General features: G+C 39.3%; 1 protein-coding gene across 2 annotated transcripts in view; it reads right to left on the reverse strand.

Annotated features, from left to right (window-relative positions):
• PCDH7 (protocadherin 7) overlaps positions 1 to 23,296 on the reverse strand; it is a 1,118,542-nt gene that overhangs the window by 558,155 nt on the left and 537,091 nt on the right. For both annotated transcript variants that reach the window (XM_040335151.1, XM_040335152.1), the window contains exon 2: positions 18,370 to 18,586. In XM_040335151.1, coding sequence (XP_040191085.1) covers positions 18,370 to 18,586 — 217 coding nt within the window. The remainder of the gene's footprint in view (positions 1 to 18,369; positions 18,587 to 23,296) is intronic.

Below are 23,296 nucleotides of genomic sequence, written 5' to 3' on the forward strand. Positions count from 1 at the left end.
TTGTGGTGCATTGCATTGATAAAAAGGGTTTCATGTTCGTCTTTTTGGGCCAACACAGGTAAATGTATGACATAACATGCATTAACACAAATGTGTTAATGTAATGCACCAGAACATGAAGGTATAAATGGGTCTTTAAAGAAAAAAAGTCACAAATTGTACTAGAATACAAAAAGCGCTATATCACAATTGTAAATATTGTATATCCACTTAAGACCCGGACCTTTAGGCAGCTAAAGGACCTGGCCAGTTTTTGCGATTCTGCACTGCATAGCTTTAACTGACAATTGCGCGGTTGTGCGACGTGGCTCCCCAACAAAATTGGCGTCCTTTTTTTTTACAAATAGAGCTTTCTTTTGGTAGTATTTGATCACCTCTGCGCTTTTTATTTTTTGCGCTATAAACAAAAATAGAGTGACAATTTTGAAAAAAATGCAATATTTTTTACTTTTTGCTAAAATAAATATCCCCCAAAAATATATAAAAAAAAGTTTTCCTCAGTTTAGGCCAATACGTATTCTTCTACCTATTTTTGGTAAAAAAATATCGCAATAAGCGTTTATCGAATGGTTTGCGCACAATTTATAGCGTTTACAAAATAGGGGATAGTTTTATTGCATTTTTATATAAAAAAAATTAAATTACTACTAATGGCGGCGATCAGCGATTTTTTTCGTGACTGCGACATTATGGCGGACACTTCGGACAATTTTGACACATTTTTGGGACAATTGTCATTTTCACAGCAAAAAATGCATTAAAAATGCATTGTTTACTGTGAAAATGACAATTACAGTTTGGGTTCAGTGTGACCTCATTTGTGTTTCTAACTGCAGGGGGGTGTGGTTGTAGGTGTGAGGTCATTGATTGTGTTTCCCTATAAAAGGGAACACACGATCAATGACGGCGCCACAATGAAGAACGGGGAAGCTGTGTTTACACACAGCTCTCCTCGTTCTTCAGCTCCGGAGACCGATCACAGGACTCCAGCGGCGATCGGGTCCACGGGTCCTGCGGTCACTTAAAGAGGAGATACCTGTACGTGCTTGTGCCCAGCCGTGTCATTCTGCCGATGTATATGTGCAGGAGGCGGTCCTTAAGTGGATATTGTGTCATATATTATTATCTTTTTCTTCTTTTTTTTAGCTCAGAAGTGACAGTGACACAAAGCAATAGCTTGTTTGATGTCTACATTCACTGCACATGTTTTTCTTCTTACAGGTCAGATGGTGGGTGCACTGTTTGGTCCATCATGTGTAGGTTGCTGGAGAAAAATAATAGATCTAGCATTAATGAATTGTTGATCAGCTGTACTAAAGCAACTGTCAACTACCATCTTCACAAAAATAGGTATACTGATTGTAACGGTCACCACCGTTTACAACCTTCCATCAACCCACGTCAGCTTATCAACACTCCACAATCAGGCAAACGAACACGACCCAAAAGAATTCCCCCCAGACACGAGACATACAGCTCTGTTCTGGTTTCAAATGCAAGACAACTTTAATGGTTAGCTCTCAAGTTTATATACAGTTTTCAAGGCATGGTTCAATCAAACTCTCCACCCACCCATCACACCCTGGGGGGGCTTCAATACACCTTCAAATGGCTAATTGCTAAACATTCCAGACATGTCGGCGCCGGTCTATAATTATCATGACTTAATTACTCCACATGAGAAGTCACATTCCTTCATTAACAGAATTAAAAAAAACACCATCACACAATGATTTCTTCTCAATCCACATCTTTAGACAGACGGTCCGTCTCCGACAGAAAGGAATTCACATTTCTGAGCATCAATAGGCTTTAAACAGTGTTATCACACAATGAAAGGCCTTTCAAGAGCCAGCCTTATTTAACATGTCAACAGTCTACACAGAGAGATGAGTCATAGAATAAACCAACATTTTGCAATATCTCCAATTGCAATATGAGCTATCAGTAATGTCCCCTCTCCTGTAATTTAGGATATCATTTCTCAGTCACCCTATGGCCCTATCGGACATAAGGTGACCCTAGACATAAGAGTTATTAATGACGCTGGCGCAGGAGTACCCCTCATCCTTCCAAAGTCTCTGTTTGTCCCGGGTCATTCCGTTACACTGATCATGTATACAAAGGCATACACATTGGCCATCCCTATAAATACATGGGTGTAATATTACATACACCTGTGAGAGGGCAGTGTTTGCCCACTTCCATGCATCCCCATGCAAACAGTTCCATTTATTTCTATTGGGATGCAGCAGCTGCACAGACACAGCCGCTGCTCTCAAGATGACAGCCATGACACTAGACATACACTGTCTGCGTTTGGAAATTAAGAGAAGCAGCAGTGTTCTTGTAGTCACTGCATCCCAATAGAAATTAATAAGAATGCCTACATGGGGATGCACAGAGCACCTGTGCATCCCCATGCTGGCAAACATGGTGCTCGCACAGGTGTGTGCTATAATACACCCGTGTGAGAGAGGTCTAACTTATCAAAACAGAACATACCTCATTTATAGTTATGATGCCATCCTGTTTATGAGATAAGACCAATATTAGGTTTAAATTAATGATACGTTTCCCTAAAGCCCCATACACACGATCGGATCTTTATCCGACCAAACTCACATCAGAATTTCGACGGAATTCCATCGGAGTAAAAGAGAACATGTTCTCTATCTAAACACCAATGGAATTCATCAGAATTACTCTGATGGGGCATACACATTGTCGGAATTTCCGATGGAAAAAGTCTGTCTGACGTTTTTCATTGGAAATTTCGAGCGTGTGTACAGGGCTTAAAATGGTTGTAAAGGTTGAAGGTTTTTTACTTTCATGCATCCAGACCCCCGCGTCAGAGGATACTGATGGCCGAGGACTGAGGATTGCATCACGCTCCACATACTTACCTCCACTATTACGCCTGTTACTTTTCTGCTAAATGTGAGTTTTACTTACTATGTTCTTTAACCACTAAAGACCCGGACCAATGTGCAGGTTAAGGACCTTGCCCCTTTTTGCGATTCGGCACTGCATCGCTTTAACTGACAATTGCGCGGTCGTGTCACGTGGCTCCCAAACAATTTTTTTTTCCCACAAATAGAACTTTCTTTTGGTGGTATTTTATCACGGTTTTTATTTTTTGCGCTATATACAAAAATAGAGTGACAATTTTGAAAAAAATTCAATATTTTTTACTTTTTGCTATAATAAATATCCCCAAAAAATATATAATTTTTTTTCCCTCAGTTTAGGCCGATGGGTATTCTTCTACCTATTTTTGGTAAAAAAATTGCAATAAGCGTTTAACGGTTTATTTATAGCGTTTACAAAATAGGGGATAGTTTAATGGCATTTTTATAAAAAAATAAAAATGTTTTACTACTAATGGCGGACTGCCACATTATGGCGGACACATCGGACACTTTTGACACATTTTTGGGACTATTGTCATTTTCACAGCAAAAAGTGCTATAAAAATGCATTGATTACTGTGAACATGACAATTGCAGTTTAGGAGTTAACCACTAGGGGGCGCTGTAGGGGTTAAGTGTGACCTCATATGTGTTTCTAACTGTAGGGGGTGGGGCTGAATGTGTGATGTCATTGATCATCTTTCCCTATATCAGGGAACAGACGATCAATGACAGTGCCACTGTGAAGAAAGGGGAAGGTGTGTTTACACACACCTCTCCCTGTTCTTCAGCTCCTGTGATCGATCTCGGGACACCAGTGGCGATCGGGTCTGCAGGTCCCACGGCCACGGAGCTTCGAACCGGCTGGGCTCTTAAAGGCAACGTACCTGTACTTGCCTGTGCCCAGCCCTGCCCTTTCTGCCAATGTATATGTATATAGGAGGTAAAGCCTGTTAAAAAACTATTGCACCCAGAGGCGCCTCTCTCCTTGTTTCTCTGCAGTTCCCTGAACATGGTTTCTGTTCACATTGGACTTTTAACCCTCCGCACCATTGCATACAGACTGTGCATACAAAACGGATTGATCTTAGACCCATTTTTAGATTATGTATGATTTTATCATGTAATAACATTCACTATTATAGAATATTGATTTTGGAGCACTGGCCAAGTGGGAGGGGCCCAAAGCACCAGCAAGGGACCCAAGAAGAGGAGGTTCAGGGCTGCTTTGTGCAAAACCACTGCACAGAGCAGGTAAGTATAACATGTTTGTTATTTTTTTAAATACAATTATTTTCCTTTACAATCACTTTAAGCCAAACTGAATTGTTAACTTAAATCAGCTAAATACATTCTAACTACGTTAAAACAAAATGTATTTAATGTCTTACATTTAGTTTTCTTTCTAAATCAGCCACAGCCTCAGTAGAAATGTATGTCCACTATCAGCAACTTTATAGTGGGATTGTTGCTTTTAGTGGGGTCCTAATGCTAAGTTAGATAGATCTGTGCTTGAAAATCATATGCTATCTGGAGAACGTTGGTTCTGACTCAGTAATGGGGCATGTTGGACCTCTGCTTTCTCACAGAGAGCAAGGCTCTCTCTCTTCAGCTGCTGGAAAGGAAAAAGCTTTTTCTGCTCATGTTGCAGCTGTTTTAGAAAGAAAACAAATTGTAGAGCTGTTCATTCACATAGGGATTGATTGACAAAAACTGGAGAGTGCAAAATCTGGTACAGTTGTACATGACAGCCAATCAGCTTCTAACTTCTGCTTGTTCAATTAAGCTTTGAAGAAAAAACATGGAGGCCGATTGGTTTCTATGCAGAGATGCACCAGACTTTGTACTCCATTTTTGTGAAATTAACCAACAGATTCTTCCATACATGCAAAACAGTGCAGATGAACAAATCTTCTCTTGTTTCAAAATATCCAGACAGTGCCTTTATATGGTTGAATGCAGAGGTTGTTTGTTGCCAATTTTCAAGGATGGCGCTGAGACGATTGCTGATGGGCACCCACAGAGCAAATTTCAGCTGGAACATGAAGAACCAGCAGGAATTCACTCTAGCAATAGCCAGCTTTAGACTTTAGACTTAGAACATATTGTGCTGTAATGTGCCTGGATTGTATTTAGTAGATTTGAACAGAAAATTAATTTGGGCTTTAAATGTACAATTAACCTTTTTAGATATATTTGATAGTGTAAACCAGAGAATGGATCTGCCAACTTATTATTTTAATACAGGTACCTATTAGATTACACCTATTTCTGGAAGTTTCTATTAAGGGTGTATTCATTAAATGGGAAGCTCTGATGAACAAATAAATGCACTGTTGAAATACATGTATGTGAAGTGTTTTTTTCTTCCATGATAATTGTAGTTCTAATTGGTTACTCTTGTGTCACACCATTATTCAGGGTCTACAGCCCTGCACCTTGCCTATTAATGTGTAATGAGCTTCAGTCCACTGATGAGCTTCTACCTCTGCTCTCCACTGTTGTAATTACATTTAAATACCTCCTGCACACTTTACCACCTAGGCAATGCAGTTAGCCTGTCTTCAGTTAAGGCTCCATTCACACCTAATATGAGCGTATCGATTTACTGGGGTCGATTTGTAAGCTTTTTTGCCCTGTGTTTTAAAGCATTTTAGAAGTGTATTTCACACGTTTTAGTCATTTCTGGTGTTTTCATTTAGAGAGCTGCTGTTTGAGCAGAAAATGAGCGACAACATGCTCGCAAAGCTCTCAAATCAGGCATTTCTACTGAAGTCTATGGGGTCAAAAATGCTTGTAAGTTGCCAAAAAGAAGCTCATGTACTTTTTTGAGCTTCGGGCATTCTGCTTCAGGTGACATAACACTCAGATGTGAACAGAGGCCATTTAAATGGGATTTGGCTTGTAAAGCGTTTTAGCGCTACAAGCTTCAAGTGGAAAATGACTCAGGTTAGAACAGGACCTTAATTTAAATACAAGGGTTGTACCAAATGTAAACCAAAAGTGGGCATAACTTATTTGTTAACTTACATAGGTTATTCAAATTTTACACGTTGTTAGTAGAGTAACTCTTCCTCTATAGCAACTCTTATGCCGCATACACACCATCACTTTATGTCAGTGTTTCTCAACTCCAGTCCTCAAGGCGCCCCAACAGGTCATGTTTTCAGGATTTCCCACCGATGATACAGCTGTGGTAATTACAAGGAAGTGAAACTGATTAAATCACCTGTGCAAAATAATGGAAAGCCTGAAAACATGACCTGTTGGGGCGCCTTGAGGACTGGAGTTGAGAAACCCTGCTTTATGTGATGAAAAAAAAAACATTTTCTGTGAAGTAAAAAACAACGTTTTTGAAACTTCAATTTTCAAAGACGAAGTTGCCTACACACCATCGTTTTTCTCACAATGTTCTAGCAAAGCGAGGTTACGTTCTCACCACTTTTTCCATTGAAGCTCGCTTCTGGGCATGCGCGGGTGTAAAAACGTCTTTTTAAACGACGTTTTTTGCTACACACGGTCAATTTCTGTGAAGTAAAAAATGACGTTTTGAAAAACGACACATAAAATTGAAGCATGCTTCAATTTTTTTTGGTCGTTTTTTACAAGACATAAAATAACGTTTTCCCCCACACACGGTCAATTAAAGTGACGTTTTTAAAAACGTAGTTTTTTTTCATCACATGATGGTGTGCACGGGGCATAATTCTTCTTCTTCATTGCAGGTACATAATGGATTCCAAGTAGAACAAACCTGCCATCATTAAGCTCCTGACCAAGGAGGGGTGCAGGCTGTACGACATCCACAGAATGTCAAAAAAATTACCGTGATTGACAAGGGCAATGTTCACAGTTGGATGAAGAAGTTTAAAGAAGGGGAAAACAGCATTGCAGACAAGCCACACCGAGGAAGACCATCAACTGTGACCACCACTGACATTAATTTTCCTTCATAAAGAACATTAATGACAGCACGTTACTTCTGCCTGGAAAGAAGGCGAGAAGGATAAGGAGAAGAGGAGTTATTACTATAGAGTTCTACCCAGTAATTTCACTAAAACCCTTGTATATAACGTTTAGGCACACATGTAATATTTCTTTAAACTAAAACTGGACAAATCTGCCTTTTTTATATTTGCATAGGGTTTTTCTATAAAATAGAGGGTGCAAAGGTGATGGGTCAAAATTACATAATCCACATCTACATGATCCAATCACAGTAAATGTTAATTTGATTGCTTGCTATAGTTAACTGAACTTTACATTTCACCATAGCAATTTGCACGTACTACCTTACTGAACAACCTCAAGAGACAGTGTGGGCTATCTAACTGAATATGTTTAAACAAAGGGCTGTTTTGTTGTCCCTAGCAATCAAACAGATTGTCCCTTTCATGTTTCTAATGCAATATGTTCCTCCTTCAGATGCTTTGATTCTGAGGCCTTGTATCACATGTGAGTACAGTCAATCCACTGACAGCCAGAAAGGTCTGAAAATTACCTACTGATCACAAATTCACTTGGCTAACATAAAAGCTTAAGGGAACAATCAAATAAACAATGCAGTTTAAATTATTTCACTCCTTGCCTTATAATATAACATTTCCCAGAAAGATGTAGATGTGTTTTAAATGACTTCATTCACACCAATGTGCTACTGCTAACATGGAAAATAAGTTCCCGCTAGATACAGTCTTTTCAACTTTTCCATTTTTTAAATGCACATACATGTAGGAAAATACAATGAGCAATAATGAGATGCCAAAGTAAAGTGGCAACAGTGTACTGAAAACTTAAATTTTGTACATAATCATTGCACTTTGCCAAGTCAATGCTAAAAAATAAGAATATGCATGCACATACCTGCAGCAGCTTTCTTTGCTCCCTCAGTACCTGGCATTTTAATATTTCAGTATACAGCCAGCATCCCATAAATACCTTGATACAGTTCACACCTTTACTGCTTGCTGATGAGTAGGGATGAGCTTCGAGTTCAAGTCAAACTCATGTTCGACTCAAACATTGCCTGTTCGCCTGTTCGACAAACAGCGAACAATTTGGGGTGTTCGTGGCAAATTCGAAAAGCGGCGGAACACCCTGTTAAAGTCTATGGGAGCAATCTAAAGTTCTAAGTTTAAAGGCTAATATGAAAGTTAGTGTCCTAAAAAGTGTTTGGGGACCTGGGTCCTGCGCCAGGGGACATGTATCAATGCAAAAAAAAGTTTTAAAAATGTCCGTTTTTTCGGGAGCAGTGAATTTAATAATGCTTAAAGTGAAACAATAAAATTAAATATTCCTTTAAATTTCATACCTAGTGTGTCTAGTATGCCTGTGAAATAGTGCTTGTTTCCCGTGCTTGGAACTGTCCCTGCACAAAGTGTCATTTCTGAAGGAAATAAGTCAATTAAAAATCACTCGCGGCTATAATGAATTGTCGACGAGAGAGCGCCCCCCCTCCTGAATGGTACCAGGTCACATGCCCTCAACATGGGGAGGATGTCCCCATGTTGATGGGGACAAGGGCCTCATGCCCACAACCCTGGCCAGTGGTTGTGGGGGTCTGCGGGCGGGGGGGCTCATCAGATTCTGGAAGACCCCTTTAACAAAGCGGAAACACCGATCCCGCCCCCCATGTGAATTGGTAATGGGGTACATTGTACCTCTACCAATTCACTAAGGAAGTGTAAATAATAGTAAAAAAACACACATGTGGAGAAAGTCCTTTATTAAAAAAGAAAAAAAAATCCAGTGGTGGTAATTCACTCTCGATTCCCCGCTCCAACGTTGTCGGTATCCAGCGACAGGTGATCTCCTCTCTGCCGGGGTCCAGCGATGAGAAGATCCATTCAGGTCCAGGATCCAGAGCACATGCATCGCCGGCTGCCTGTCTCCACCGGAGACAGCCCGGTGAATGACGCGGCATGAGCCAGTGATAGCTCTTATATAGGTTAGGCGGGGCCACCCGTCACGTGACCCATCCCCCACTGACACACCCTCTGACTACATAACTGGTGAAGCCCAGGCTTTCCCTTGCATCAGAGGGGGGCGGGGTCACGTGATGGGTGGCCCCCGCCTCACCTATTTAAGAGCTGTCACTGGTTTAAGCTGGGTCTGGTGGAGACAGGTGGCCGGCGATGCGTGCGCTCTGGATCCCGAACCTGGATGGATCTTGGACCTGGATACCAACAACGTTGGAGCGGGGATCGAGAGTGGATTACCACCGCTGGATTTTTTTTTCTTTTTTAATAAAGCACTTTTGAGGCCCTTGTCCCCATCAACATGGGGACATCCTCCCCATGTTGAGGGCATGTGGCCTGGTACGGTTCAGGAGGGGGGCACTCTCTCATCCCGCCTCTTTTCTGCGGCCGGCCAGGTTACGTGCTCGGATAAGGGGTCTGGTGTGGATTTTTGGGGGAACTTCACGCCATTTTTTTTATATTTGGGGTGGAGTTCCCCTTAAAACCCACACCAGACCTGAAGGGTCTGGAATGGATATTTGGGGGGAACCCCACGTAATTTTTTCAAAAATTGACACCATGGTTCCCCCTTAATATCTGTACCAGACCTGAAGGGCCCAGTAATTGAATTTGGGGGGACCCCCATGCTTTTTTTTTTTTATGAATGAATTTTCTCTGAATTGCCGGTAGCCGACAATTCATGTTAGCCGCGAGTGATTTTTAAAATACTTTTTTTAATTCAGAAATTACACTTCTAAGCACGAGAAACATGTGCTATTTCACAGGCATACTAGACACCCCCCCTAGGTACGAAATTTAAAGGAATATTTCACTTTTATTGTTTCACTTTAAGCATTATTAAATTCCCTGCTCCCGAAAAAACATCAGTTTTTAAAACTTTTTTTTGCATTGATACATGTCCCCTGGGGCAGGACCCAGGTCCCCAAACACTTTTTAGGACAATAACTTGCATATTAGCCTTTAAAATTAGCACTTTAGATTTCAAACGTTCGCGTCCCATAGACTTTAACAGGGTTCTAAAGTTCACACAAACTTTTGGTCTGTTCGCAGGTTCTGGTGCGAACCGAACGGGGGGGTGTTCTGCTCATCCCTACTCATGAGACCTTATAAATAAGTGCTAAAGCTGTGAAACACATCAAGGTATTATTATAAACACTTGTGTGTGCTCCTCATGTTTGCAAAATGATGTCTCCCATCCAGACACATAACTTTTACCCCCAATTTACAATCAAGTTTTCATTATTACATTATTATTATTGCCCCTCTGCATTTATAGCGAGTATTTTTTTGTTTTGTTTTTCATTTATTCTTTATTTATTTATTAGGTCTTGGTCTCATTAATAGAGGTTCCATCTAGCCATCCACAATCATCTTGCAGCATTCTCCCAGTCTATGGGTTTTTCTGTCTAAAAAAAATATTTTTCCCCCTGAATGTGCCGCCACATGCACACTGTGTTACTTTGTTGAACATAAGAATGTAACCCCTATGCATTGTCTTTGTTTTATTGTCTATGGATTTATGGAAGTATTATTCTAATTGTGTTCCATTTTTTTCTACACTAGGGTCCCCTGAGGAAGCACCAAACATTGCAAAACCATTTTGCAGCGTACACACGATCGGAAATTCCGACAAGAAAAGTCTAATGTGAGCTTTTGCATAGAAATTCCGACTGTGTGTATGCTCCATCGGACTTTTGCTGTCGGAATTTTCACTAACAAAAGATTGAGAGCTGGTTCTCTATTTTTCCAAATGAAAAAGTTCCTGTCGGCGTTCTTGATGGTCGGAATTTCCGATCGTGTGTGCAGCATTTGAGTCCTTCAGCAGTTTTGCTATAAATATTGCCCTGTAGTTGTATCAATTTTTATGTATGATTATGGAAATATAATTTTATTTTATGCATAGTCAAAATAGAGCTCAGCAGGAACTAGAGTCTTTTTCAGGGGTGGAAATTATACTTTCTATATTTTATATGTTCTTAACCTATGAATTAATAAAATTTTTGTAAATTTTACATTGAGGTTACACACTCTCTTTTTTTTTCTTGGGTTTATGTTTGAGCACCTCTAAAGTCCCTTTTCTTTTTGTTGTCTGTGTGGTTCCTTTTAATAATAATGGGTCCTGGCCTAGTTCAAAAACCATAGGAATAGTTTTGGCATTATGGACTTTTCTAGTGTACAAGGATATTCCATATACAAATTGTAAAACAATCTCTTTATTAAAGCAATAATAAAGACATGATAATAAAAAGTCTAATTTCCCCCAGTATGTGATATCTAACCCCTGGGCAGACTTATCAAAGAGTTTGTTTTTAAGATTTAGTGTATGGAATATCCTTGTGCACCAGAAAAGTTTGTTATGCCTTAGCTATTCTTTTGTTCTAATACTGTTTTGGAGGAGCTGCAGTTTTATTAATATCCATCAATCAAATTATAATTGGATAATATAGTCCAAAGACCAGTGAAGTCTAGCGTTTTTTGAGCACAGATGGCCAAATCTCCCTGGTGACAGTAAATGTGTATTCAGAGGTGTCATTTTTTGAATAGTTCATGTGAGCTTTGATACATAGGATATTTGGTTACCTTTAATTTATATATATGGACAATATGTCAATATATCGAATTTGTTTCCCCTTTAATAAACTTGTTTCCCCTTTAAAAAACACCACCACTGAAATCGGAAACTATTTTGTGTCTTTGAGTTTAATTTACTTTTTTGTACTTATGGTACCAACCAGATGTGTGTGCCCCGTTAGTAATGGCCTGGCATTCAGGTGTAGAAAGACCAGTTAAAATTTACTGCAGGTATGTGCATTACCAATTTGTAGACATTAAACTTGTATATATTTTGTATAATTTGTAAAAAAATCTAATGACATCTTTGCTTTAACCTCATAATCTCTGTTAGTATTACATTTATTAGAGATAATTATTAAATTTTTTTTTTAAGTTTCCTTCATTTTATGTTTGCCATATGTTATGTTTTAAGGTGTTTTGTACAATTTAATTAATTGAACACAGCAGTCTAAGCACTATAATCAACCAGCTAGGGTTTCATAAATAATAATTCATAGCTTCATAAATATTATTACAGATTCAATAACACTATTAAAGATCAACTTTATATATGTTAAAAAATACAAACCTTAGGTTCACATGGGTTCACATCAGGGCAGTCCACTGTTGTTTATTTAGTGCAGGGATCCTCAAACTACGGCCCTCCAGCTGTTGTAGAACTAAACATCCCATGAGGCATTGTAACACACTGACATTCACAGACATGACTAGGCATGATGGGAATTGTAGTTCCTGAACAACTGGAGGGCCGTAGTTTGAAGACCCATGATTTAGTGTGTTAATGTGCATTGAGTTAAATAGATACTAAAGGTTCGTAATAAAAAAAAATAACAAACATGTCATACTTACGGTCTTCTGGGGTCCCTCGCTGGCTGTCTCTGATCCTCCCCGCATCAGATAACCCCCTTTGGAAAGCACTTTTCCAAGGGGGTTACCTTGCGGGCGTGCTCCCAAGTCCAGCATTTGCGTCCATAGACACGAATGCTGGACTCAGCCCCGCCCCCGGCACCCACGTCATTTGGATTTGATTGAGAGCAGCGCTGCTATCAATCTATCAAATGAAGAGTCGAGAAGACCGGGTTGAGAAGAGCCGGGAATATGGACAGCTACGAAAAACATTTTTCTAGTAGAAAAATTAACAAGCGCATGTAAAAAAAAAATGTTTGCTGTCTGGTGAGATTTACTCTCACATTCTGTCTATGATAGGCGTCAGACATAACAGGAAATAAGTAGAACTGTCTCTAACAGAGACACAAGCAGCATTTACAACAAATGTTCAAAACCATTTTCTCTCTATCCAAAACTGAAAAGGGTTTTGCTAAAGCTAGGCTTAAAAGCAGAATTAAACCCAATTTAACCATTTCCCCACCCCCCCAAAAAAACAAGTTAAATTTTTTTTATTAAATGTTATTAAATCTTTTAGTCATGTTTTAATGCAGCTGGTGTATTGTTGTACAACTCATTTGCGTCCATAGGTGCTAGGGTTTCATTTATCTGCTTTGCATATACCTTATTAATTGTGACAAATAACTATTGTCACAATGTGTACACTTTGAATAAAGTAAAAAAAAAAAATTAACCATGCCTTGCACTGTAAAACACAAGGTGCTGTTTGTTAGTGCTGTTACACAGTGGACACTAGTTGCACACTAAATTATCCAGTTTAGTATGCAGCTAGTATTAACAAGCTCTTACATCTGCCTACTAGCATGTTTGCAGTGAATGTTATCTTTAAAGCAGGACTCTGATGATAACTGCCATAGTTGCCAGCGTGTTTATGTCAGCCCTTAAGCTGGGTACACATTGCATGAAAAAAAAACGACGGCTCCGGTCGGAGTCGCTGTACTAACCATGCAAAGTTACTTTAGCGATCACCCCTTCGCTGAGATATTGTGTTCTGACAGGGGAATTCCCCCCCACCAGAACACTCCAAACAGTGCTCGCTGCCATTGGCTGATCAGGAATCAGCCAGCTATTAGTTTTTCAGTATGCATGTCCGACAGAAGCTGGCTGAATGACCAACTTCTGTCAGACAGACCAACATACACACAAGCCAAATGTTTTTTTTAACCGACTGTTGTTTCACGACATTCAGCCTGTGCGTACAGGGATTTAAGCAGAACTAACCTGTTTCCCAAAAATAGTCATATACAAGGCATTCTGTAAATGATAACTGTCATGGTTGCTGTCAATCCATTAAATAGCTGGTGTCATAACTGGTGTAGCACCATGACAGCTGCAGATCCAACAGGGTCTAAGATGGCAGCTTCCGTAGCTGTAAAGCAGGGATCTCCCAACATACGGCCTTCTTTGACATTCACAGACATGACTAAGCATGATGGGAATTGTAGTTCCTGAACAATTGGGGTGCCATAGTTTGGAGACCCCTGCTCTAAAGGATAGGAGGATTTAGTTCCATTTTAAGCCCCCATATGTCTGGTGTTATGCTCTCAACTGAACTGTCATGCTGTCAAAAGGCTGCTGTCATAACTGTTTACATGTTCAACACCATTGCAACTGCAGATCTAAATAGAAGCTAAAATGGCACCGTCTTCAGCTGAAAATGGATAAGAAGGTGCAATTTGTGTAATGTACTGGATTTGTAAGTTTGTTTGTGGAGGACATGTTGTATATCATACAGTACATATAGAAAAGTGACAGCAAAAAAAGACCAAGTGGTCCATTGTGTCTGCCCACACTTGACATATGACATCAGGAACTATATTCACAGTACAAAGTATACAGTAATTATATAATACTTCCCAATAAATAAAGTTCAGACCCCGCATTCCCTTCTATGCGACATACTATTTTCCGCCTGCTGCACTCGGCATAAGAATCTCTTGTATCTCTCAGCTGGACCCATGTCTGTGGAATGTCCTTTCCATATTTATCTGTCAAGCACCTTTTCTTTTTAGCTTCAAGGCTGTTCTCATGACTCTCCAATGTAACACAGCATTGCAGTCCATTCAAAGTACTCATTTACCATGACAACCTTCAACTACATCCGTAAGTTCTTCCTCAGTATAAGCCACTTAAAAACTCTTCATTGATGGGCTTCTATTTCTAATACCGACTTCCATCTACAGTCTGACCTTCCTATTTCTCTTTGTTAGGGGAACATCTTCCTGACATTATTGCTTTCTGAGGGGCCATATCTCTGATGGTAAGGAAAAGCAAACATATGCATTTCTTACAAACACTTAATAAAATGTGATCACAAAGTATATTGACTAGTATTATGAAATGTCCATATCCATATATTTATTGAGGCATTATAAGCTCCCTTTGAATTACAAGTCTGACGAACAAGCTCTCAATATAGCAGCATTTTATTACAAGAAAGCCATATACCATAAAAGCTGATTCGGTGCACAAAAACCTACCAGTTTACAGCAACACCATAGGTGTAAACCATTTAAATTAAACCACAATACATATAAATCTCAGAATGCCAGTATCATGCAAAAATGAATTATACAACAATTAAAAGCATAGTAAATGTGATTTACATGTACATTTAGATGGAATCAAATAATTCAAGAATTATTGCAGTGAAATGTACAAGTCAATCAAGCACTGACTAATTGAGATTAGCAAATCTTTACTCCTTCACCACAATTCATGTGCAACACAGTGCTACAATTCTTAGCTGCTGAAAAATTAAATTAGGTAATTAGGTTTAAATTTTTGAATCCTGAGTATGTAGTGCACCATCAGCACATCTAGTTGCTTGTCTGAAGCAATTGTAGTGTTAATATATAAGCGACAATTCGGAGCCACTAAATAGACTCATTCGTCAGACAAGAGGGATGATCACATTTATCTGATGATGTAGTCAATTTAGTGGCTCCAAAATGTCACTATATATAATCATATAACCAGACACAATCTTTGTTTAGGTATATGGGACTTTTTGTTAGGCATAAATGTCAACAGAATAATATAATTATATATAAAAAGGTAAATATTTTATTGTTACAGAGATAAAAACATCAGTAAAAAATACTGGCTGATATGAACAGAAGTATAATGCCGCGTACACACGATCGGTTTGTCTGATGAAAACAGTCTGATGGACCGTTTTCATCAGACTAACCGATCGTGTGTGGGCCCCATCGGTTTTTTATCCATCGGTTAAAAAACTAAGAACTTGTTTTAAAATTATCTGATGGTTAACTAACTGATAGAAAAAAACGATAATCTGTGGGCACGTCCATCGGTTAAAAATCCACGCATGCTCAGAATGAAGTTGACGCATGCTTGGAAGCATTGAACTTCATTTTTCTCAGCACGTTGTCGTGTTTTACGTCACCGTGTTCTGACACGATTGTTTTTTTAACTGATGGTGTGTAGGCACGACTGATGAAAGTCAGCTTCATCGGATGAACCGATCGTGTGTACAGGGCATTACTCTTACCGTTCATTCAGAAGTTCTCCATATTAAACATGGTTCACCAATTACAGTTATATCCATGAAGAATGCTTTGAATGAGTTTTCATAAGAAGGCATAAGAATACTCATATATCACATGAGAGAACTACGTATTTCTCAGCCAGGTAAAGTTACAAATTTTCCAACTTGTGGACCCGGAAGAATGCCTGAACAGAAGTTTGAGTCAAGGAATTCACAAGGGGGCCCAGGTGACGTAGATTTGCATTAAACAGTGCAAAGGTAAATTCATATGGAGAACAAACCAGGGTCTAGACCAGAGACCAGCCGTACTGGTCCCAGTAGGAGTATTCTCCAGGTCCACAAGCTGGAATATATTTTAGGTTTACCTGGCTGATTTGAATCTAGTTGTCTCATGTGATATATGAGTATTCTTTTACCCCTGATGAAAGCTCATTCAAATAGCGTTGGGATTTTCTCATGGGAACATGATACTAATGATTTTATTTTTGCAATAATACACTTTTGCAAACATAATTGTTGTTGACATTTGTGTCTAAAAACCCCATATACTCAAAAATGTTGTCTAGTTAACTGACCTGTAGGGATGTTGGCACATACACAGAATGGTAAGCCACACCTCGTCTGAATTGATATATGCATATAAATGTGTATATATATATATATATATATATACAGTGATTGCCACTGCATACATATCAGAGAGAAAATGGGCCTGGGTATGCAGCAAAGCCTGCAGTACATATAGTCCAAAAGAGAGAGTGACACACGGTCTTGAGAGGTGAACGCACAGTGAAGATTTTATTTTTACATTTCAACAAGACACAAGGATGGAAGTCAAGCTTGCCAAAACGTTGAAATTAAATCTTCACCTGTGAGTGCTGCTCTCTCTTTTGAACTCTCTCTCTCTCTCTCTCTCTCTCTCTCTCTATATATATATATATATATATATATATATATATATATATATATATTTGTATTTATATAAATATATATATAGTACAGACCAAAAGTTTGGACACACCTTCTCATTCAAAGAGTTTTCTTTAATGAAAATTGTAGATTCACACTGAAGGCATCAAAAATATGAATTAACACATGTGGAATTATACATAACAAAAAAGTGTGAAACAACTGAAAATATATTTCATATTCTAGGTTCTTCAAAGTAGCCACCTTTTGCAGCAGACACATCTCTAGAACTGTTAAGAGGAGACTGTGTGAATCAGGCCTTCATGGTAGAATATCTGCTAGGAAACCACTGCTAAAGAAAGGCAACAAGCAGAAGAGACTTGTTTGGGCTAAAGAACACAAGGAATGGACATTAGACCAGTGGAAATCTGTGCTTTGGTCTGATGAGTCCAAACTTGAGATCTTTGGTTCCAACCCCCGTGTCTTTGGGCGATGCAGAAAAGGTGAACGGATGGACTCTACATGCCTGGTTCCCACCGTGAAGCATGGAGGAGGAGGTGTGATGGTGTGGGGGTGCTTTGCTGGTGACACTGTTGGGGATTTAATCAAAATTGAAGGCATACTGAACCAGCATGGCTACCACAGCATCTTGCAACGGCATGCTATTCCATCCTGTTTGCGTTTAGTTGGACCATCATTTATTTTTCAACAGGACAATGACCCCAAACACACCTCCAGGCTGTGTAAGGGCTATTTGACCAAGAAGGAGAGTGATGGGGTGCTGCGCCAGGTGACTACCTCTTGAAGCTTGTCAAGAGAATGCCAAGAGTGTGCCAAGCAGTAATCAAAGCAAAAGGTGGCTACTTTAAAAGGACCTAGAATATGAAATATATTTTCAGTTTCAGTTTCACACTTTTTTGTTATGTATAATTCCACATGTGTTAATTCATAGTTTTGATGCCTTCAGTGTGAATCTACAATTTTCATAGTCATGAAAATAAAGAAAACTCTTTGAATGAGAAGGTGTGTCCAAACTTTTGGTCTGTACTGTATATATATATATATATATATATATATATATATATATATATATATTTATAAAAATTGCTTCACATAGGCAACTGGGATTGTTGAAGATGTATAACATATGCTAGATTGATATTGACGGCGCTGTCGATCATAGTCATTTAAGCACCCTTGTCTTCATGGTCCTATTGCTACAAGGATGTGCAACTGAGATTTTTCTATAAATGAATTTGGAATCCTGACACAACGTTTAATTTCCCTCTGTTATATTCTATCATTTATTTGGGCTTTAATTTAGAAAAATCCTGGTCTCCCCTTGTTTGAAAGCATAAGATTTGCTGCTTTCCAAAGCGAGTCCCAGCCTAGACTGCTTATATTTAGGGGTGGCCTTACATAGACTGATAGATGGAAACAATATGAAATATTCAACTACTGCTTATGGCGATCAGGCCATGCTTAATGAGAAAATATATATATATATACTGTATTTTTAATCAGTTTTCGTTTGTTTTAACTGCTTGCCTAGAGTATATGTGTATGTGTTTGTCCCTACCATTTTCCATATGCTCTGCCTCACCAACACTGCCATCCGGCGTAGTTCGCTCATAGTTGTCTTCTGGGAGAGGTAGGGCACCCAGTCGTGGTCCAGATGAACTCTTACTACTCGGCGTTTCCGATTCTTCCAGTCCGCTGTCATAGCAACTCTGCAATGACCCCTGGTGAGGGTCCTGAGGTTGACTCACAACAGAAAACGTCACTCTACGAAATGGCTGTAAGAGAAAAGATTCTGAATGTCACTGACATTTATTAAGACAACTGTGTTAACTGCGTAGAATTGAGAAAAAGCATGATACACCATCGCAATGCTTTGCATGAAAATAAACTTCCAAACTTTGTATACCGTTGAAAGCAAAGTGATTGCTGGTTGGCTTGCTTTTTACAAACTAAACACATAATGGCAGCAGATGCTTTTCTGTGACAAAAAGCATATACTGTATAAGAGATTTTTCAAATGAGGGGTTTAAACAAGTTCAATGATAGATACCTTCATACATCAAAGTAGTAGAAATATTCTCTGCTTGCATTACTATATAGTCACAGCCACTTGGCTTATGGCATTTGTGAAGCTAATGAGGCAAAAGCAGTATGCAACAAAGACCTGCAGATCGTACATTTTACAGCTACATGTATTTTAGCCTGTTCTTCTTGTTTACTCAGTTCAGAATTTCAAGTAAACTCAAACTGAATAAGATTTAGTTTTTTTAAATCAGTGTCTATCATAAGCCATTGATGTTTTGTAAACCAAAATACTGTTTTCACCCTTTTTTATCATTTATTGCATCTCATGCTGCTGATCTCCTGGAGCTTTTTTAGTGCCACTTCCTGTTCACATCCATCCACTTCATCAGCGGCTGTTCTTTACTGTTCAGAGTAGGCTTTCTAAAGATGAACACTGCAGAACACTGATGAACACAGTGTGCATTAGTATGACCATAGTTATGTAAAAAAAAAAATTAAAAGTATGCAAAATCAGCCTAAAAAAAAAACAAAAAACAAGAAAACAAACATAAACGTTACTTAGTCAATGGGGGATCTGAACCTGGGAAAATTCAGACACCTGTCTTGATACAATTAACTTCACATCAGAAGCCCACTATCACATCAGAATCCCCCATAATCACAATTTCTCCATAATAGAGCCCCCCCCATGGCAGATCCTCAATCACACAGTCCCTCCATCAAGTCGGTCCCACCCCCTATCACCACTGTCCCCTCTTCATATCAGAGCACTACCTTTTGGCTTCAGCATACAGCAGGAGGTGGAGGAGGTCTGGATGAGCTAAACTTCCATCTTCTCCTGAATGCTAGAGATGGCCTTGTATACTGCCTGCCCTGAATCTGAGTTCTGTGTGATCTGATTCTAGCGCACCATTGGTTGTTATGATGCCAGTGGCTGGCCTGCACCATATCAACTCATGATACTCATTACTCACGATAATGATCCAGCGCAAATTGGTTCCTGTGCTTAAGTCAACTCAGGGGAACCCACATGGCACCCTGGTTGAGGAACAATGTTCTAAAATATATATAGCTAAAAAAGGAGTGAGTGGGTCTCAAAAAGTTTCAATACTAAGCAATGATTTTTTATCTTATTCATAAATACCCCCCTAAAATATAACTAAACTAAACTATATGTCACCTTTACCATTATCACTAAAATGAAAGTAAGGGAAAACATTTTTGGAGTTTCCGCAGAACAGTAAGAGAAGAGAATTTTTCCAACGTAGACACAAGTTCTGGTGACAACCAGGGATTTCCTCCCTTACTGTTTTGGCACAGGAAGTGAAGGGAAACCTCCCCAATGGGACGAAGACACAGCAATAAAATTGACCATGGTTATAAATCTCCCTTACTTTAGCTAAAAAAAAAAAAAAGTTTTGCCTTTAGCTCTACTTTAAAGCTTTTTATTATATGGGTAATTGTTACTATTTCTAGTAATTTTTCAAAAGATTAAGATTGTATGATGGACTGGTACACAACTTTTTTGAATAAAAGAACACAGGGCCAGATTCATAAAAGAGATACGATTGTCGTATCTATGCGCCTGATTCATAGAATCAGGTTACGCATAGATATTTCTAAGATCCAACAGGTGTAAGTGACTTACACCGTCGGATCTTAGGCTGCAATTCTAGGCCGGCCGCTAGGTGGTGATTCCATTGCGGTCGGCGTAGAATATGCAAATGGCTAGTTATGCCGATTCACGAACATATGCTTTGACCGTCGCTGTAAATTTACGTTGTTTCCGTAGAGATACGAGGCGTAAAACTAAACCTGCCTTCTAGGTGGTCTAGCCAATGTTAAGTATGGCCGTCATTCCCGCGTCGAAATTTGAAATTTCACGTCGTTTGCGTAAGTCGTCCGTGAATGGTGCTCGACGCCATTTACGTTAACGTCGAAACCAATGATGTCCTTGCGACGTCATTTAGCGCAATGCACGTCGGGAAATTTTAGGGACGGAGCATGCGCAGTACGTTCGGCGCGGGAACGCGCCTAATTTAAATGGTCCCCGCCCCATTTGAATTGGGCGGTCTTGCGCCAGGCGTATTTACGCTACGCCGCCGCAAGTTTACAGGCAAGTGCTTTGTGAATCAAGCACTTACGCTGAAAACTTGCGGCGGTGTAACGTAAATGGGATACGTTACGCCGCCGCAGCGTAGGGCAATTCTATGTGAATCTGGCCCACAGTCTTTTTTTAATATTCATAAATAAATAAATAAAACAACCCCCATTGGGGCATATCAATACTTAAAGTGGAGTTCCACCCATTTTATTTATGTTTGTCTGTGCTGCATGCTCTAATCTCTAAGGCCCCATACACACGACCGAGGAACTCGACGTGCCAAACACATCGAGTTCCTCGTCGAGTTCAGTGTGGAAGCCGCCGAGGAACTCGGCGGGCCGACTTTTGCCATTGAACAACGAGGAACATGTTCTCTATTTCCTCGCCAAGGTCCTCGTCGGCTTCCTCGGCCGAAAGTGTACACACGGCCAGGTTTCTCGGCAGAATTCAGCTCTGAACCGAGTTTCTGGCTGAATTCTGCCGAGAAACTCGGTCGTGTGTACGGGGCCATAGTGTTCAGAATGGACAATTTTTATTTAATTTGTTGCTTGTAAATACCTTTATTTTGTAGTCCTTCATTACTTCCTCCTCCTTATTTGCCTAGGCTATTAAGTCACAAGGCTATTTGCAAGGGTTTCTGGGATAGGCATCATGTTTCCCAGTAGTCCTTTCAAACCTGACTGAAACCTATTACATTGCTTGTGCACTGAGCATGTGCGAGATATGCAAAGCTGAAATCCAGGAAGTCATACAGTCTGGCTTCATGATGCCCACACTTAAGATGGCCACAGTCTATTTCTAGATTATAAACTATCTAAATGCTGTAACAACCTAACAAAACGGACCTTAGTTTACAGACTAACTTTACTAGAATACATTAAGCTTGTGTATTACAGGGGTATTTATATTTAAAAAGTGAAATTGTGGGTGGAACTCCCCTTTAAAAGCCCCATATCAATTAGTGATTAATACTAGACCTCCATCTATATAATATCCATAATCCATATATTTTAAAGATGGAATCATATTACTGATCACTAAAAGATGTTGTTTAGTATGTATCTATAGGCCCAATCGGGTTATTTATTTATTAAATTATGTTAAATAAAAAATAAAAGTCCATCCGAAATTGACATAAATTCACTACAAATAGGTGGTATTTGTTAGAATATACATTTGGTTTAATTTAAAAAAAATTGAGGATTTGAAAAAGAAAATAATATGCAACCAGTTCTACAATGCAGATTTAGATTTGTAAAGCAATGTATCAATGTTGTGTGTTGCATAGGTCATTAACACTGCTATTGTACCTTAGAGCAAGGACACATTCAACAAATATGTTACAGTTAAAACTGAAAATAAGAGCAGCAAATATTGTCAAAAGGCAGATTTCAAATATTGTAGAGATTACACAATGATGTTTTAAATACTGCTTAAAAGGCTTGTCACTTCAAACTGAAAAGACAATAATAGAGATGGAATACTTGCAGCAATAAATTCATGAACTGTGATACCCGACTCTGGAACGCTCCAGTTATAAAACCTCTGAATATTTAGCTGTTATTACTGAAGCTGAACTCCAGCCTTACCTTCAGTCTTGCTCAGTTGAACAGGCTAAACTCTTGTATTGAAATTGCTTACTCCGATTTCACTGCACACTGTGAGCTTCTCAAAGTTTGTATTAGAATCTGTTACAAGTCAGATAGAGCCTGCCTCATTTCTGGACTGGAGGACATACAATATCATCTAGCTCTTTCCTTCCTAGGCCTTACTGCCCCTGACCCTTCTATTTCACTCACTGAATTTCAATTCTTTAAATTGCGAAGGCTCAGCATCACACGTGGCCATTATCTAAGGTCTGTCTGCATGGGACCACAGCATTTCAAGGAATGCCCACTCCTCCAGACTGACATCCACACATGAAAACGTTGTGAGCTTTGCAAATCTCCTCCCAAGAGCCAGCAAGTGCTTGCATCAGGACAAAAAGCCCTTGAGAAGATAACTGAGGCATGGTGCTGTATTGTTTTCAGGAAGCTATGTACAACACCCTGCCAGCCCCTCCCTACAGCCATGACCTGCTTGCATGGTATAGAGAAGAACTGAGACCCAGGGATGACATCACTGGGTCTAACCTAAGTTATGTATTAAAATCAGAAAGTTTTTATTGAAGAATTTCATTATCATGGTAAGGGGGCAAGGAATTACAAAATTGTAGCAGATTCAACTTTAGCTGTAAAACTAAAGCCAGCAATAGCTGAATAAAATCCTGCCCGGTTCAAAAGGAACAATCCAAGATTTGATCCATCTGTGAGCAGGCTGGTTATACCCAAGTCAATACACTAGCCTGTCTGATTTT

Source organism: Rana temporaria, chromosome 1 (genome assembly GCF_905171775.1).
Source record: "Rana temporaria chromosome 1, aRanTem1.1, whole genome shotgun sequence".
In the NCBI taxonomy this organism is placed as follows: domain Eukaryota; kingdom Metazoa; phylum Chordata; class Amphibia; order Anura; family Ranidae; genus Rana; species Rana temporaria.